Raw genomic sequence first — 17399 nt, 5'->3', positions numbered from 1 at the left:
TGAGAATGCAAAAAAAGCTAGCTTTTCAACTGGACCAACTATAGTTGTGTCTTTAATAAAGGTATGTTATGTATGGAATTAGCAGTTGAATCATTTCCCTGCATAACATAACTTTATTAGAATAGTTAATCCCCGGTGGAGCAATGGGTTAAACCCTTGTGCCGGCAGGACTGCTGACTTGAAGGTTGGGTTGCTGACCTGAAGGCTGCAGGTTCAAATCCAACCCAGGGATGGAGCTCCCTCTGTCAGCTCCAGCTCAGGACATGAGAGAAGCCTCCCACAAGGATGGTAAAATATCAAACATCCAGGCGTCCCCTGGTCAGCGTCCTTGCAGACAGCCAATTCTCTCACACCAGAAATGACTTGCAGTTTCTCACGTCACTCCTGACATGAAAAAAAAATCTCCTAATTGTTGCAAAGCATGCTTCAATATCATCTTGATGTCTTGCTGCTGAATTTGTTTTGGTAGTACAAAAAATGAAGTGGTTTTTCATTTAAAGCAAGGCACATGTGTTGACCACTGCTTCTTTAGGGCAAACTGCTGTTAAAAATACATTAGACAGGCCACTTCTTAGTGACCCTAATAAAAAGCAAGTATATAAATACCATGTAAAAAAACAAAGCAGAACTGTGGAGTCTTGTTCCTTCCTTCATCCTCTATGTTTTGTATTATCATGCCTGATGACGAGTTTGAGGAGCACCTGAAAACACTCTCCACTTGTGCATGACTTATTGGTCCTAAAAAGAACGATTGTATTTCTCTGAGTTTTAATTAGATTATCATAGAACCATAGAGTTGGATGTTGGCTTGCAAGTCAGCTAAGCAAAATATTTGACTGAATTCAGAAAAGTAAGTGAGAACATCTCTGATATTTTTATGACTCAGATTGAGAGCTCCCCAATGATTCCATTTCTGTGACTGCTTCTTTCTAGAATTCAACCAAAGCTCCCTTGAAAAGATCAAATGTGGAAAAAGTGACCAATATGCAGATCCTTATTTTGTTTTGCATCCTCCTCGTCATGGCTTTAGTGAGCTCTGTGGGTGCCTTACTGTGGAACAGAACACATGGAGATGACATTTGGTACTTTGGCTCCAATGGTAAGTAGAATCAAGGTATTGTGGGCATCGATTCCATGGCACCAATAGATGGGTGCATCTTGGAAAGTAAAAGGCCAAGAGAACTGGTTCAGAGGAGATTAAATTATAGGTTAGCACAAACTGTTGAAACCATCAAATAAGCTGGGGATTGCTCAATGTTTGAACAATGACTTTTCCGTCACTGTTAGTCAACATAGCAAATGGTTGGAGTTTTAATCCAATATTTCTGGAGAACACCAGGTATCTTTCTCACTACACAAATATAGCATTATGATTTCACTTTAACTGCCATGGTAACATATTGTGAAATTTGCAAATTAATGAGGGGTGTTTATAATTCTCAGCCAGAGAGCTCTTGTCCCTCGAGAAACTACAAACTCTAAGACTCCACAGGAGGCATTTTGATAGTTAAAGTGACATTATAATGCCATAATTGTATAGTGTGAAAACAGCCTACATCACGGTTGACTGTTCTGTGGTCTCGATACTGTGCTTACTTACAATTTAGTCAGCCTTCTATCATCAGTTTCTCTTGGTCTTTCATCCTCCAAGAGGCAGCTGTAAATTGGAGCTGAACAAAAGCAGCTGCAGTTATTGTCTCAGCTGTTTTTACCAATCATATGGCAGTGTTATGTATGCAGTGGATTGTAGCTGACATCCATTTGGTTCTGTTTATCTTTCCTTATCTGATTTAGTTGGAACCCTTATGCAAAAGTATGAGGGACTATAGATACTGCATTTAAAAAACAGGCAACTACTTTATCCCGTATCTGAAGAAATTGGGTTTTATTCAGAAAGTACACATTGATCCTTTTGAAGAGCATCAAGGGGTTATAATGTAGTTACATTGCAGCACAGGATACAAAACACTCTCCAACAAATTCCATTTGGTGTTAAAATTAGCAAATAATGTTGTTTCTGTTGTTGAAGAACTACAACATGTGAGGAAAACCCCTGGACAATGAGCTTGGGAAAGTTACTTTTTGGTCTGCACCTGTTAGAATCCCTCAGCCATTTGTTACGAATTGTGGAAGTTGAAGTCCAAAACACATGAAGGGCCAAAGTTTGCCCATGCCTGTTCTAGAATGTAATTTTTTGAAACTCTGATCTGTATGCATGGACAGCGAATGTTAAAGTATGGCTGTAAGGAACCATGTTGTCAGTGTGCATCAGTGACAGAAAGTAGCAATGCAAATCTTCATAAATGTTCACACAGCCAAGAATGAATATTTTTTCTATTTTTTCCCTTGCTGGGAGGAAACCATCGAACACTGACAAACCAGTAGCCTTTAGCCTTGTTTTCTCAGCTGCTCTGGGTGTATATTGAATGGTCACATTCAAAGAGCTCTATTCTCCCGAGAGGCAGCTCTCAGAGAAGGACTGAAAGACTCAAGACATTCTTTGTTGGAGTGCTGCTGACTGTAACTTGTGGATCTTAATGGCGCCTTGGTGCTAATGTTTTTCATTCTAAAATTTTATCAGTCAGGATTAGAAGGAAGGAAAAAGAAGCAGGAGTTCACAGTTCTAAGCTGTAGAACTGGGCTTTTTTCATGATAGCTCCCAGAATCCCTTAGTTATCACGACCATTGGCCATGTTGGCTGTGGTTTCTGGGAACTTTTCCAAGCCTTGGTGCACAATGTGGAGATTGCAATGTGGATGGCTCCCTTGGAAGCTATCCACATTGCAATATCAAATGCCATAGTTTTAGATAGTTCTTTGAAAAAAATTGGCTTCGTGATGTTTATTCTGAATCTTGCACCATTAATATTCACTTGGATTTTAGTACTGTGAGAATGGGGAGAAGAATACTTTCCTATTTAGTTACTCCATCCCATATTTAATATAGTACACCTTTTATTTCACCCCTCATAGCTTACTCAACATTGTAAAAAAAGCCAAGTCTAATCCTGCAGGTTCAAACCCCGGGAGTGGTGCGAGCGGCTGCTGTTAGCTCCAGCTCCTGCTAACCTAGCTGTTCAAAAACATGCAAATGTGAGTAGATCAATAGGTACCGCTCCAGCGGGAAGCTAACAGCACTCCATGCAGTCATGCCGGCCACATGACCTTGGAGGTGTCTACGGACAACGCCGGCTCTTCGGCTTAGAAATGGAGATGAGCACCAACCCCCAGAGTCAGACATGACTGGACTTAACGTTAGGGGAAACCTTTACTTTACTAATCCTGCAAATAAACTTTTTAAGTGTGGGGTAGGTGAGACTTCCAGAAAGGACCTAAAAATGGGAACTATGGCTATAGGATGGATGTGTGTCCTACTTTAAAGAGGTCAGTCCTATCTTTGAGGGCATCCTTTTATTTATTTATTTATTTCCAACATTTATATCCCGCCCTTCTCACCCGAAGGGACTCAGGGCGGCGTACAAAATTGGCAACAATTCGATGCCTATACATAATTAAAACAGCAATAAAAATCCAATAAAACAATTAAAACAATATAAAAATATAAAAACATATGATTAAAATCCATTCCTCCAAAATCCTCGTGCTGTAGCCGTAAATCAGTCCGGGTCGTCATTATCGTTTAATCTTCAAAAGCCTGGGCACATAGCCATGTTTTCAGGGCTTTTCTAAAACTCAAAAGGGTTGGGGCTTGCCGTATTTCTCTTGGGAGGGTGTTCCGCAGCCGGGGAGCCACCACCGAGAAGGCCCTGTCCCTCGTCCCCACCAGCCGCGCCTGTGAGGCAGGTGGGACCGAGAGCAGGGCCTCACCAGATGACCTTAGGGATCTTCCTGGCTCATAGGAGGAGATACGTTCGGACAAGTAGATTGGGCCAGAACCGTTTAGGGCTTTATAGGTCAAAACCAGCACTTTGAATTGGGCTCGGTAGCATATCGGCAGCCAGTGGAGCTGGCTAAGTAGGGAGGTGGTACGCTCCCTATAAGCCGCCCCAGTTATTAATCTGGCTGCCGCCCGTTGTACTAATTGGAGCTTCCAGGCCGTCTCCAAAGGCAACCCCACGTAGAGAGCGTTGCAGTAGTCCAAACGGGATGTAACCAGAGCGTGGACCACCGTGGCCAAGTCAGACCTCCCAAGGAACGGGCGCAGCTGGCGCACAAGTCTTAGTTGTGCAAAGGCTCCCCTGGCCACCGCCGAGACCTGGGGCTCCAGGCTCAGCGAGGAGTCCAGGAGAACCCCCAGACTGCGAACCTGTGTCTTCAGGGGGAGTGCGACCCCGTCCAACACAGGCTGTAACCCTATTCCCTGTTCAGCCTTGCGACTGACCAGGAGGACCTCTGTCTTGTCTGGATTCAGTTTCAATTTGTTCGCCCTCATCCAGTCCGACACAGTGGCCAGACACCGGTTCAGGACCTGAACAGCCTCCTTTGTCTGAAGAATTGTTCTGTCCAAGTACAGCTGAAACATCAGGATAGGGGATATTGCCTATCAGCAGCTTAGCCCCTAAACAGTCACCTTAAGTCTGTATGGGGAGAAAGGTGGGATAGGAATAAAATTAATAATGATTATAATAGTAATACCACAATAACAATATTAGCTTCAGTTGACATAGTCTATGCTGTGGTGCAATGTGATCTATTTGATTAAATTAATTATTTTTATATTTGTATCTACAGGCACCCCCAAGTTGAATTTGTGTGTGTGTGTGTGTGTGTGTGTGTGTGTGTGTGTGTGTGTTTATATGCAAGCTTTGGATAGCATTAGGAAGGGTTAACACCCCTATGGTATTTGTTTTGCTGCCTGTCCCTGTGCTAATAGGATTTTGAAAAATTTGGTTTGTTATAGAAACATGGATTGTGACAAAGCTTCAATTGTGACACCTTTTCCCCATGATAACTCTTTCAGGAGGAAATTTCGCTTCTGAGGGGTGGATTTCTCTCACTTCCTGTTGTTTCACCCCTGTTCTTAACTATGAATAGTTCGTAAGTCAGATATTTGTAACTCAGGGGCTGCCTGTACTTATGGATTAATGTAAATAAACCATGCAGACAAATACCAGATGACCATTTTTCCTCCTTGGTTTGGTGATTCATATGTAGCCAGTCTAGGAAGAAATGTTTAGAATTCTTCCATGCCCACACCCATTGGTTTTCCCCAAAAATAGCAATGCTTGCCTACATTGGTATTAAATATTAAGCGCATGTATGGGAAGTGTGTGTTTGCTATGGTCAAATATAGTTTTTTCCTATAATTGTCCAGGGCTAGTTCTAGTTGTGGTTAGTTGCTGGTCTCCTCTGAGCATTTTTTTGTGGGAGCAGAAATAAGGGATTAAGGTACAGGAGAATAGATGAGTGTTCAACATTAGAAAAACGATCTTGATGGGAAAAGATACTTGAGAACTTGAGAACTGAATTAATGAATCAGTGGTCTCTAAAACCAATATTCCTTGGGTGCACAACTCCTGGAGATCTTCAAGTAAAGTCTGGACAGCTACCTTCTGAGGATGCTCTACTTATAGATTTGGAGTTACAGACTGAGGAGGATGAGATGGCCTTTGTGGCCTCCCCACCTCTGTGATTTTTTAAAGTGTGAAGTGATGATAACATGTTCATGTGCATGAACATCTTTTTAAAATCAGAGTTAAAGATGGGAAATCTTTGACTCTCAGTTTTGTTGAGTTTCTATGAACTCTACCAGCATTAATGTGCTGTCTCATTGTTGTATCAAGTTGTAGAACTTTGTGCTATTTTTGTGTACTGTATTGGAAAATGTATTATGGTTTTTTAAATAACAGTAGCCATAATAGTTACTGTTATTACTAACAGTCCCTGTATTTACATGTTCAGAATTTAGAAGGTACTTGTTAATAAGGAATACAGGGAAACGGTTAAAGGTGCAGGACTAAATGCTACTTTTGAGTGGAGAGCTTGTCAAAATGTTACAAAAGATAAGGATGCAATATCAGTTTCTAAAACTTGTATCTCCAAGAAAAGAGAAATTTCATATAAAGATAACAGAAAACTGGGCAAAACATTTTGAATCTTTTCAGACATTCTCTATGCATTCTGATTTGATGATAAACAGATAAACCTATAGTTTAAAATCTGGAGTGTTGTGTGTGTGGTTTCAAGGCAGTTTAAAAGCTGTTAGATTATATCAGTTAGGGATAGGCAACCAAGTCAAAATAAGCTGTCAGCTATGAAGTTTATATCATGTATAAAAGATTAAAAGACTCTGAATTTACAATACTCTGAAATGTTAGTTCACAAACTAGTAATACTCCCTCTCACAAAGAAACAATTATTACAGATATGCTCAAATAATACAGCATATTGGAAAAGCTGAAATACTAGCAAATGCTGAAATGTATGTCAGTCCTTTGAATGAGAGTTGCACATTTCCTTAACAGATTAAAAATAAGATACATGGTGCTCATGTATCACAAATAATGTATAGATTGATGTTCCTTACCACTGAAATGTATTACAAGTACCATGTTCATGTGTTATAAGTACCATTTGCTTTTATGTATGGGAAATATTCCTAGTTGGGAAATGTCTATGTGCTATGATGAACCTTCACAGGGAGTATAACTTCATAACGTGCCTACATAATAAATATGTAAGGTAATTATGAAGATAATTTAAATAAATAATAAATAATTTAAATAATTTAAATTCCCTGAAAGCCCAGAACTCAAAAGATTCTTATTGGGAATGTTAATGTTGATATTCCTGCTAGATAATACAACCTTAGGAGTTTGTGAATTCTAAAAAACTGTGGCTAGACACAGATTGACAAATATAAGACAAAAGATCTCCAATAACTCTATAAAAAGGAGTAGGTTCCTTTTTCATTTCCACAATTTGTTTTTCATTCTCTCATTGAAAATTGTGCATTTATATATTTTTCCTCCTAATCTGTATATTTATTTTTGCAATTTTCTTAATGTATGGAATTGTATTTAATTAACTGAAGCATACTTTGCATATCTCCACCATTATATACATTCTAACCATTCACTTATTAAAATGAGCATATTGTTTTGTGCACACTTTACTTATCTGAATGTCCTATAGAAACCCTAACATAATAGTAATAATAATAATAATAATAATCTTTATATCCCACCCCCTCTCCAAATAGGACTTGGGGCAAGCTTACAAAAATAACTCACAGTACAAAACCAAAACAAAAAATATTGTGGATGCTGAAAGCAAAGTGTGCATTTTCTTGAAGCATAGTATGAGAATGCTCCTTTCATTGAGACCGTTGAATTAAAAGAACTTTCTTTCCATCCCTAATTAAAGCTGTAGCCAGTATATTCTCATTTGATGTTTGGTGAAATATTTCCAAGCACCTGCCTTCCAATTAACTCTTTTCTCTGCTTGTCTGTCTTGGCCCACAGAAATGTTGTCTGTCAATTTTGGATACAATCTGCTCACCTTCATCATCTTGTATAACAACCTCATTCCCATCAGTCTGTTGGTGACTCTGGAAGTTGTGAAGTTTACTCAGGCTCTTTTTATAAACTGGGTAAGTACGTGGGTTGCAAAAGCAGTGAAGAAAATCATATCAAAGCTAGGTCACAAAGGTTTGCATTTTAGTAGTCAAGCATGGAATCATGAACTCCTCATCTCTAAGATATAATTTGGACATGGTGGAGTGGGCGCAGAGGCAAGGCCTCATACTGTTATATATGTGAAAGGGGAAATGTCATTTTCTGGATTGGCAGGAAAGTTTTTCATATGAAGAATTAATGCACATTTCTCTCTAGGTGGTTTACCTTCAGCGAAATTATCAGGAAATATAGAAGGAAGAAATCAGTGAAACACTAGCATAAAATATAAACACAATAAAGCAGTACAGTATGAATTATTTTATGGAAGTGGTGAGAGAAGAGTGATCTAGTTCGTCAAAAAACTGTCATTGTCGATCAGGTTGGAGGTCCCTATCCAAAATGTTTGAGACCGGAGATTTTTCAGTTTTTGGATATTTTTGACAACTGAATGCATTGTTCCTCATCTGGCACCTGCTTTTTACAGGGGCTTTGTGTAGTCAAGTTGCAGTACCTGGAGTCCTCCTTCTTTTTCCTCATCAGGTTTCAGACAGAGTTGGAGCAATAGTTCCTTGAGAGAAACTCAATGGTGCTGAATGTGTAGCTAGTCCCCTTTCCTCAAAGGTGGAAATGCTGGAGGTAGCAAAAACTTTCAGTCTTTGGATTTTTGGAAAAGAAAGACCCAACTTGTTCTGTGATTTTAAGTTATGCCAACTGCTGTTCTAAAAGAATGCTATAATAAGGTCCCATTTGAAAACACATTATATATTTTGGGGCAATTTAAGATAGGAGACATTGTCTACTACTTGGTAACCTGTCCCTTGTATACAAACACAAGAAAGAGATTTTTGAAATCTTTGCGGATTCACTGAAGTTGGAACTCTCTTGGAGAATCAGTTCAGTTTCTTTTGAGTGATATGATTATAAAACATATACAGTGATTCCCTTCACTTTGGTGGCAAAAAAGAAGAAAATATTAGATCAAATTGTCATGTATTGTTTTGGAGACTCAGTTTGATTATCCTTTTGGCAATTTAGAAATTCTCTTGTATGATTGAATTTTTGATATCCCTAAAATTATTTAAGTATTTTGTTACTACAATAAGACCTCCATATTTGTTTGGGTTTGGTTTCAGAACCTCTGGCGGATACCAAAATCTGTGAATGTGCAAGTGTTATTATATCAATGGCATAGTAAAATGGCATCCCTTATACACAGCGGTGAACAACTCAAACGAGTGCTGGAGAGAGCCTGAGGATCTGTGAAATGATGAGAAGTTATATGAAGTTATGCTTACGCATTGCCATGCCACAAAATCCAGGATTACTATCTGGAATCCCTCCCTCCCCCCGAATATTTTGAGCTGTGGTTTGTTGATTCTGTGGATACAGGACCTGTGCATAGAAAGGGCTGACTGTATCTGTAATATCATTTTGCTGCATTGGTTTTGTATACCTTATATATTTTAAATGGATGTGTAAGGGCCTTTGAGTAATGTAACAACTAATGAGTGATGGTGATGGTAAGCTATGTTATCCAGGACAGCATAAATTATCAGCGCAACAGAGTAGAACAATTGGCAAAGTACATTACAATCAAATGTAACATATAGTATACAGCTCAAATCCTTTCTCCATTCCTTTTTTCTAGGACATAGATATGTATTATAGTGAAACAGACACACCTGCAATGGCCAGAACTTCAAATCTTAATGAGGAACTTGGCCAGGTAAGGCTCTCAAATTATGTAGTTATGCAAAAATGAGCCCATATGTCAGAGGTGGGCAAAGCATTGCTGTTTAGGAAGATTGTGCATTAACTGTGTTTCTAGAGTTATAAGTTATGTTTGAAAGGAATGACGCATAGCAATGGCTTGGTCTTAAACAGACATATCTCCTTCTGCCCCCTCTTCTGCATGCCCACACAGTAAGCCTTTTCAACTCAGAGTATAGACAAGTGTGGGATCCAGATAATACCAGTAGACTTTATAGTTCAAGACTGTGGGCTGTGATATTTTGTTTGCTGCCCAATACGTCAAGAAGACCTTTCAGCCTGGATTGACAGTAGATCATACCCAGAAGGTCATGGTTCCTTCCATTGCCAATTCAATGAGAGGGGCAAGAGTGCATTAGTACAATGAGGCAGAGTTGCCTTTACCCATTTCCAGATTTACTAACCAAAAACATTTTATTCGTGCATTGAATAACATTTTGCATTACGCATGTATTACGGTATATTCTGCCTTGAAGTCTTCTTCTCTGGAGGCTTTTAAGAAGCAGGATGGCCATCTGTCAAGAGTGCTTGGATTGTGTGTCCCTTGGGGTCTCTTCCAACTCTGTGATTCTATTATTCTTTGGTTGATTCCACAGACATCAAGCAAAAACCTTTTTGGCAATTCTTTTAACATAATTTTCTAAAAACCAAAAACACTGAGTACTACATGTGGGCATCAAAGCTCTGTCTCTTACTTCTAGTCTCAGTAAATGTAAGCAAAATATACTGAGTATTTTTAAGATTCTCAAAATAACATATAAAGCAGAGCATTACATCTCATGGGGATGTTTTCCTTTTTGGAAACCGTCTAGACAGTCAATCTTCACAGTGCTATTTAAATAGTAAGAAAAAAGTAAAGCAGACCTGGTTTCAGAGTGATCCTTCTGTCAACAAATATTATGTATTCATACTCTGAGAAGAGCTTTTTCTCCTTTAGAATGATATTTTGCTGTAGGGAGAGAAAACCTGAAAAAAGATGTGGTTTTCCTCAATAAGGAATTTCTATAAATAACCAAGTGTTTATGCACAATATCAAAGGTGTGCTCCTTGAAATGTTGTTAGACTGAAACACACTCCATTCTTCACCAGTCTGACAATGTCTGGAGGGCTGCAGAATTTGCACTCCTATATTAATCTTTATTTTTTTTAAAAAATCCTTGCCATTCTTAATAATGATCTCATTCACTCCTAATCACTTAGAATTCTTTGCATACTCACTTCAAAATAAGTCCTGCTGAATGTAGAGAGACTCATTTGGGCTAGTTCCTGTTTGTTTTTGTTTCCTCGGCCTTTTGTATCTAATATATATTTAGCAACCTACTTCAAACCTTTCATTTGTCTTCTAGGTAAAATACCTGTTTTCAGATAAAACAGGAACCTTAACATGCAATATTATGAACTTCAAGAAATGTAGTATTGCTGGAGTAACCTACGGGTATGTATGGAGTTATGCACATTGTATTGATCGAATGTATTCATTTTGTTAAAGCAACACATATCTTTTAGTTCTATGTATTTTAGTTGTTAGCAAGGGATACCTTTTGATAACACTTTTTGCCAAATTTTTAACGATGTGGGAATGTTGTATTTGGTTTTGTTTTTTTTAATGTACAAAGAACTGTGATGTTGTGCTACAGTATGGTACTGAGACCTGAGATTTGGGCAGGGAGAGTTCTAGAATGGGGAAATCACTTGCATGTTTCCCAAAATCTCCCCACCATGTTTGAAGTAAGGAAAATATAGGGAACCATTTTCCCAAATACAGCTCACTACAGGGCTTAGATATTATTGCTTTCAGCACATTCAAGGGCCAAGATCTTGTTCTTTCCCAATGTCATCACTCTTTAATACTTTAGCAATGGATTAGATCAGTGGTTCTCAACTTGTGGGTCGCCAGGTGTTTTGGCCTTCAACTCCCAGAAATCCCAGCCAGTTTACCAGCTGTTAGGATTTCTGGGAGTTGAAGGCCAAAATGTCTGGGGTCCACAGGTTGAGAACCACTGGATTAGATGATGGGTTGGAGGGAAGAATCAAATTCATAGACAATACGGAAATGAGAGAAGTGGATAACACATTGGAAGATAGGAACAGAATTCAAAGGGACCCAGATAAGCTAGAAAATCTGGTTAAAATTAATAGAATGAAATTCAACAGAAACAAATGCAAAATTCTTTATCTAGGCCAGAAAACCAAAATGACCAGGTATAGGATGAGGAATAAATATCTCAGCAATAGCACATGTTAAAATGACATTGGGATTATAGTTGCCCATAAAGTCAATAAAATAGAAATATGATGCTGCAGCAAGAAATCCAATACAATTTCAGGCTTTCAACTCAAGATAAGTAATGGTCCCACTATACTGTGAAAGTCAAGTCTCATCTGGAGTATTGCGTTTATTTCATTTTAAGAAGGATATAGACAAGTTGGAGTGGGTTCAGTGAAGGGCAACAATGATGACAAGAGGGCAACAATGATGACAAAACATATAAAGAGTAGGAAAGTTTTGAGGACTTGTGATCTTTTAGGATTGAAGTTTCTGGTAAGGTGGCCATCTAGCTAGTTGTGAAGTGGTGATTATGGAGCCATCTAGAGGTTAATAGCTTTAACAACATTTGTTGTGTGCTGTTCTCCTAATTAGACAACTTATTTAATCCTTTATGCATTTCTCTCTCTCTCTCTCTCTCTCTCTCTCTCTTAGTCACTTTCCAGAACTGGCAAGAGAATGTTCATCAGAGGACTTCAGGTAAGTGAAGATCCAGAAACATTTTGCAGATGAAAACCAAGACATCTGTGTGCCACCAGAATGGCAAATATCAATGACGAAACATAAATCAGGGTAACTCTTTGAAATTTCCCCTTTTTAAACTGTAGATTTCGATTTTTTGTGGCTATGGGTATACTAATGAAAATATGGCTGTCATCCTTTTAGGGGTCATCCACATGTCATAGAATCATAGAATCGAAGAGCTGGAAGAGGCCACAAGGGCTCTCCAGCCCAACCCTCGTACACATTTGTATGCTCTGTTTAGGGAACTGTGCAATTTGGTATTCCCATCTCAGCAGCCAAAGCCACCTGAGTTACTGTATACCCTCTGAACACATATGGGAAGCATCTGTCTATGTCCCTGTAGCTAGATATGAAATAATTACACCAACACTGAGACCCTTGGAGAACCTGAATGGATCTCAGTGCTGTTGTCATCATTTTGCATCTGGTTACAGGAACATAAACAAATAACAATTTTCTATAAGGTACAGGTTAAGCTGGATAACATAGCTTAGCACAGGCCTGCATGCAAGAGTATTATGCTACACTGAGCCATGCTAAATTGCAGCCTATGTCCTCATTGAGCCAACAATGTGATGCGGCTGCTAAAAAAGCCAATGGGATTCTGGCCTGCATCAATAGGGGAATAGCGTCTAGATCCAGGGAAGTTATGCTCCCCCTTTATTCTGCCTTGGTCAGACCACACCTGGAATACTGTGTCCAATTTTGGGCACCACAGTTGAAGGGAGATGTTGACAAGCTGGAAAGCGTCCAGAGGAGGGCGACTAAAATGATTAAGGGTCTGGAGAACAAGCCCTATGAGGAGCGGCTTAAAGAGCTGGGCATGTTTAGCCTGCAGAAGAGAAGGCTGAGAGGAGACATGATAGCCATGTACAAATATGTGAAGGGAAGTCATAGGGAAGAGGGAGCAAGCTTGTTTTCTGCTGCCCTGCAGACTAGGACACGGAACAATGGCTTCAAACTACAGGAAAGGAGATTCCACCTGAACATCAGGAAGAACTTCCTCACTGTGAGAGCTGTTCGACAGTGGAACTCTCTCCCCGGGGCCGTGGTGGAGGCTCCATCCTTGGAGGCTTTTAAGCAGAGGCTGGATGGCCATCTGTCGGGGGTGCTTTGAATGCGATTTCCTGCTTCTTAGCAGGGGGTTGGACTAGATGGCCCATGTGGTCTCTTCCAACTCTACTATTCTATGATTCTATGACTCATTTAGAGTTGCATTTCTTATAAAAGGCAGGGACCAATATTTCAGGAAGATGCCCCATGCTTTGGTTTAATAGTTGATTATGTGCTCCGCACCAATATCCTGTGCATGCACATTTTGAAAGAGAGAGGCCATAGCTCAGTGGTAGTGCACATCATTTGAATGGAGAAGATCGCTAATTCAATTTCTGGCACCTCTTGTTCAGGCTAGGAAATACTCTTGCCAAAAACTGATCTGCTTCCATTCAATGTTGGCAGTACTGGGTTGGAAGCACCAGTAGTTTCACTCCTGTGTTAGGCGACATTCAATGTTTCGTGTTAATATAATAAGGTCAAATCTTTACTGCCTCTTTTTGGTATTCTCAGCCAGCTTCCTCCTTCCACCAGCGAATCTTGTGAATTTGATGACCCAAGACTGCTGCAGAACATCGAGAGTGAGCATGTAAGTCCAATTCTGTAGGATGTTGTCAATAATTGTTCTACATACTGTAATGCTGAAAGCTTTTCTTTTTAGCTGGAAGATAAACCTAGGATACATCAGTGCTGTAGATCATGTTTTTCATTCCATGCTGAATGTATATTCACAGCTAAAATTAATGTGATTTAATTTCTAACAACAAAATTATTGAGAGTTGCTGCTGGGATCATGGTTAAATCCTATGCATGCTTACCAGAGAGTAAGCTCCATTGAGATTGGGTATGACATAGGATTGCGCTGCATAGGTGTTGTCTTGCTACAAGCAGTATAAGGCAACACAGGGATGTCTAAAGTCAGACCTACAAGAAAGTAAACAAAGTGAAAAAACGCTGGGTCCAGTTTGGTAATTAAAAAAGCAAACAGTCTTCAGAATCTGCAACATATTGCAGATTAAAACCAGGATACTGGTGGCTAAGGAACATCAGTGTGCAGACAAGGTGGCAAAAGTTAGTAATGAGAAAGAACAAACAATTCAGGGGAAGCTGCAGCAGTTTGTTTTTGCTTTAGCCCCTTTGGAGAGGACATTTCTGCCTCTCCTTTCCTTTGTCTCCACAGAGTAAATCCAGTGCAAACTATTTTTGCACTTTGAACTCACTTTACAACAGTTGAAGTAAGCTGAGGACAACGTGGGGGAGTGAAAGGAAGAGAGAGAAATGGGGACATTTTAAAAGCAGCTGAAAAAAGCAGGACATAAAAGTAATAATTAGGACTATTCCTACCAAATCAGGAGTATGCCTTTCTTTTGCTAGAATTTTAACTGTAAGATGTATTGACAACCTTATCCTTGCCAAGGAGGTCTACTGGTTCTGAATCACCAAGAAATCCATGTTCGCAAACCTCACAACAACTTAACAGCCTGCACTACAAGGTCTTGGATGATGTTCAGAGACTCCATAGCAGATCTCAAGGAAGCCATTGGTCCCATTTTGGAGCAGTGATCAGCACTTGTCATCCTCAACAATGCCATCACCTTTAGGCACTAACCTCTGCACAGAAGCAGAATTTTGTGTAAATTTTTGTCATTCTTGCATGTGCTAAATAAATGTCTGTTTCAATGTATATACTTTCAGGAATTGAAAAGAATTATGAAATTTAAGCACAGATGCCTTAGTCATTACCATTTAAAAGTCCCAATACATTGATTTTTTGCAAGAGCAGCAGCTGTGATATTTATAGAACTCAGAAGGGTCCATTTCCGCATTTGAAATTAAATGGGGAAATTGATGTAAGCAAGAGGTCTAAGTGAACACAGTCTGTGGTGAATGAAATTACAAGCAGAGCTTGGAAAAGTTAATTTTTTACTATAACTCCCAGCGTCCCTCTGACAGCATCCTGACTGAAGATTCTTGGCATTGTAATCCAAGAATAATTCTGATCACAAACATGTAAAAGCTGCAAATATTATTCTCCAAGAGCTCTGAATGGAGAAACTTGGTTATGACTAGAAAGGGACATCATGTGTACCTTGGACTCACTTGAATGTTATCATCTTGTTTCTAAGAACAAGCTCCTTCTTTCATACCATCTTGTTGGATGTTTGGTCCTTCTCTGAGTACCATCAGCAGGAGAAACACAATTTGAATGCACAAAGGAGGGGCCTTTTCTGTGGTGGCTCCTAGATTCTGGATTGTCTTCTTTAAGGAGAATTCAATCAGCACCTTAGTAATAGTCTTTTAAGGTCAGCACACTTTTATTCTTTGCCCAGGTACTTTGCCCAGATTTTGCTGGTTGTATAGATGTGTTGATGTAAGCCTCCCAGGATTTGTTTTGTTTGGGTTATTTATTTATATTCTTTATGTTGTATATATGGCATTTTAAAAGTTGCCATCTATATATATAAAAGAGTGATGGCATCACGGCGATGGACAAAACAACAAATCTACAGCCCCCCCAAACTCGAAAATTGGCAACGCAATCCATCATCCCCGCCTCCAGTAAGATACAACAAATTTACACATAAAACACTATCACAACACCAAAAAATGCCAAAACTAAGTACGCATGCGCAAAAACACCATGCTTCAAACCTTTATGGCGCTCGCGCGGCTCCAGTAAGATTTATATGACAAACACAATCACAGGGCCACAAACGGCCAAAAACTGCAACAGGCGATGTGCGCCTGCGCGCACCCCCCCATCCCTTCCCGCGCGCGCGCACACACACCTCGCCTCAGAGCTGAAGGAAGGAAGGCAGGAAGGCCGATTCCTTGCTGGGCGCGGGATGGAGGAGGCCGCGCTGGGAGGCGTGCGGGCCTCACGTCGCTCTCTGCCCTCTCCTCCTCAATGTCCTCCCCCCTCAGGGCCCATGGAGGGCCCCGGTTGCCGTTCAGGCCCCCTCCTCCCGCCCCTCTCCCCTCCCCCCAATGCGAGGAAGGCCCCGCGGAGCCCCCCCCCGCCTCACCCTCTCTCCTCCTCCTCCCTTCTCGGTTCTTCTCAGAGGTCTTCAAGCTCTTCAAGGTGAGGGGGGAAGAGGAGGGCACGGCCCTCGAGCAGGCCTGGACCTCCCCTCGAGTTGTTTGGGGCGCCAACCCCCGCCCTTCCCGGCCTCAGGGCCCTTCCTTTTCCCCCTCACCCGGTTAAACGGCTGATGGGGAAAAGGAAAGAGCCTCAGGCCAGGAAGGGTGGAAGTTGGCGCCCAAAACAAGTCAAGGGAAGGCCCAAGTTGGCCCAGGCTGAGCTTCCCCCTTTTCTGTTGTTGTTATTGTTGTTGTTGTTCTCACCCACAAATTACAACCCCTCCAATGCCTCAGAAGCCCCCCTTTTTCCCCTCTCAAACCCTATCGCCCTCACCTTTCCCTTCCCTGTAATAATTATTAATATAATAACTGATCATCAGTTAAGAATGTAATAATCACCAATAATAATACTAATTTATTATTAGTATAATACTGATAATCATTCGAGAACATAATAATTCATAATAATAGTCAGTTCTTATTATTATAACACTGACAATCATTCAACAATGTATTAACAAATCGTAATAATAGAAAATTATTATTATTATTATAGTAATAATCATTCACAAATTAATAATTATTATTATAACATTGATAATCATTCAACAATATAATAACAACTAATAATAAGTAGTTATTATTTTTATCACAATGATAATCATTCAAGACTATAATAATTATTATTGTTATAACAGAAGGCGCCTCATATAATCCACTTCTAAACAAATAATATCACATTATAAATATACACTAGAATCTCACTTATCCAACATAAACAAGCCGGCAGAACGTTGCATAAATAAATATGTTGGATAATAAGAAGGGATTCAGGAAAACCAATTACACATCGAATTAGGTCATCATTATACAAATTAAACACCAAAACATCATGTTATACAACAAATTTGACACAAAAAGTAGTTCCATGCGCAGTAATGCTATGTAGTAATTACTGTATTTGCAAATTTACCACCAAAATATCACAATACATTAAAAACACTCACTCCAAAAACATTGACTATTAAAAGGCAGACTCCATTGCATAATCCAGAACATTGCATAAACGAATGTTGGGTGAGATTCTACTGTAATATGAAATAATTACTGTGGTACAATAATACACAA

The 17399-nt window shown here is 39.7% G+C and overlaps 1 protein-coding gene across 6 annotated transcripts in view; it reads left to right on the top strand.

The window, feature by feature from the left end:
• The window catches only part of atp8a2 (ATPase phospholipid transporting 8A2), a 445463-nt gene that overhangs the window by 117485 nt on the left and 310579 nt on the right, over nucleotides 1–17399 (top strand). For all 6 annotated transcript variants that reach the window (XM_062974659.1, XM_062974657.1, XM_062974656.1 and 3 more), the window contains exons 11-16: nucleotides 934–1099; nucleotides 7424–7551; nucleotides 9225–9302; nucleotides 10693–10781; nucleotides 12048–12092; nucleotides 13704–13779. In XM_062974659.1, coding sequence (XP_062830729.1) covers nucleotides 934–1099; nucleotides 7424–7551; nucleotides 9225–9302; nucleotides 10693–10781; nucleotides 12048–12092; nucleotides 13704–13779 — 582 coding nt within the window. The remainder of the gene's footprint in view (nucleotides 1–933; nucleotides 1100–7423; nucleotides 7552–9224; nucleotides 9303–10692; nucleotides 10782–12047; nucleotides 12093–13703; nucleotides 13780–17399) is intronic.

This window comes from Anolis carolinensis, chromosome 3 (genome assembly GCF_035594765.1).
Source record: "Anolis carolinensis isolate JA03-04 chromosome 3, rAnoCar3.1.pri, whole genome shotgun sequence".
NCBI lineage: Eukaryota > Metazoa > Chordata > Lepidosauria > Squamata > Dactyloidae > Anolis > Anolis carolinensis.
The sequence above is the reverse complement of the archived record's forward strand: the minus strand, read 5'-3'. Positions and strand labels throughout refer to the sequence as shown.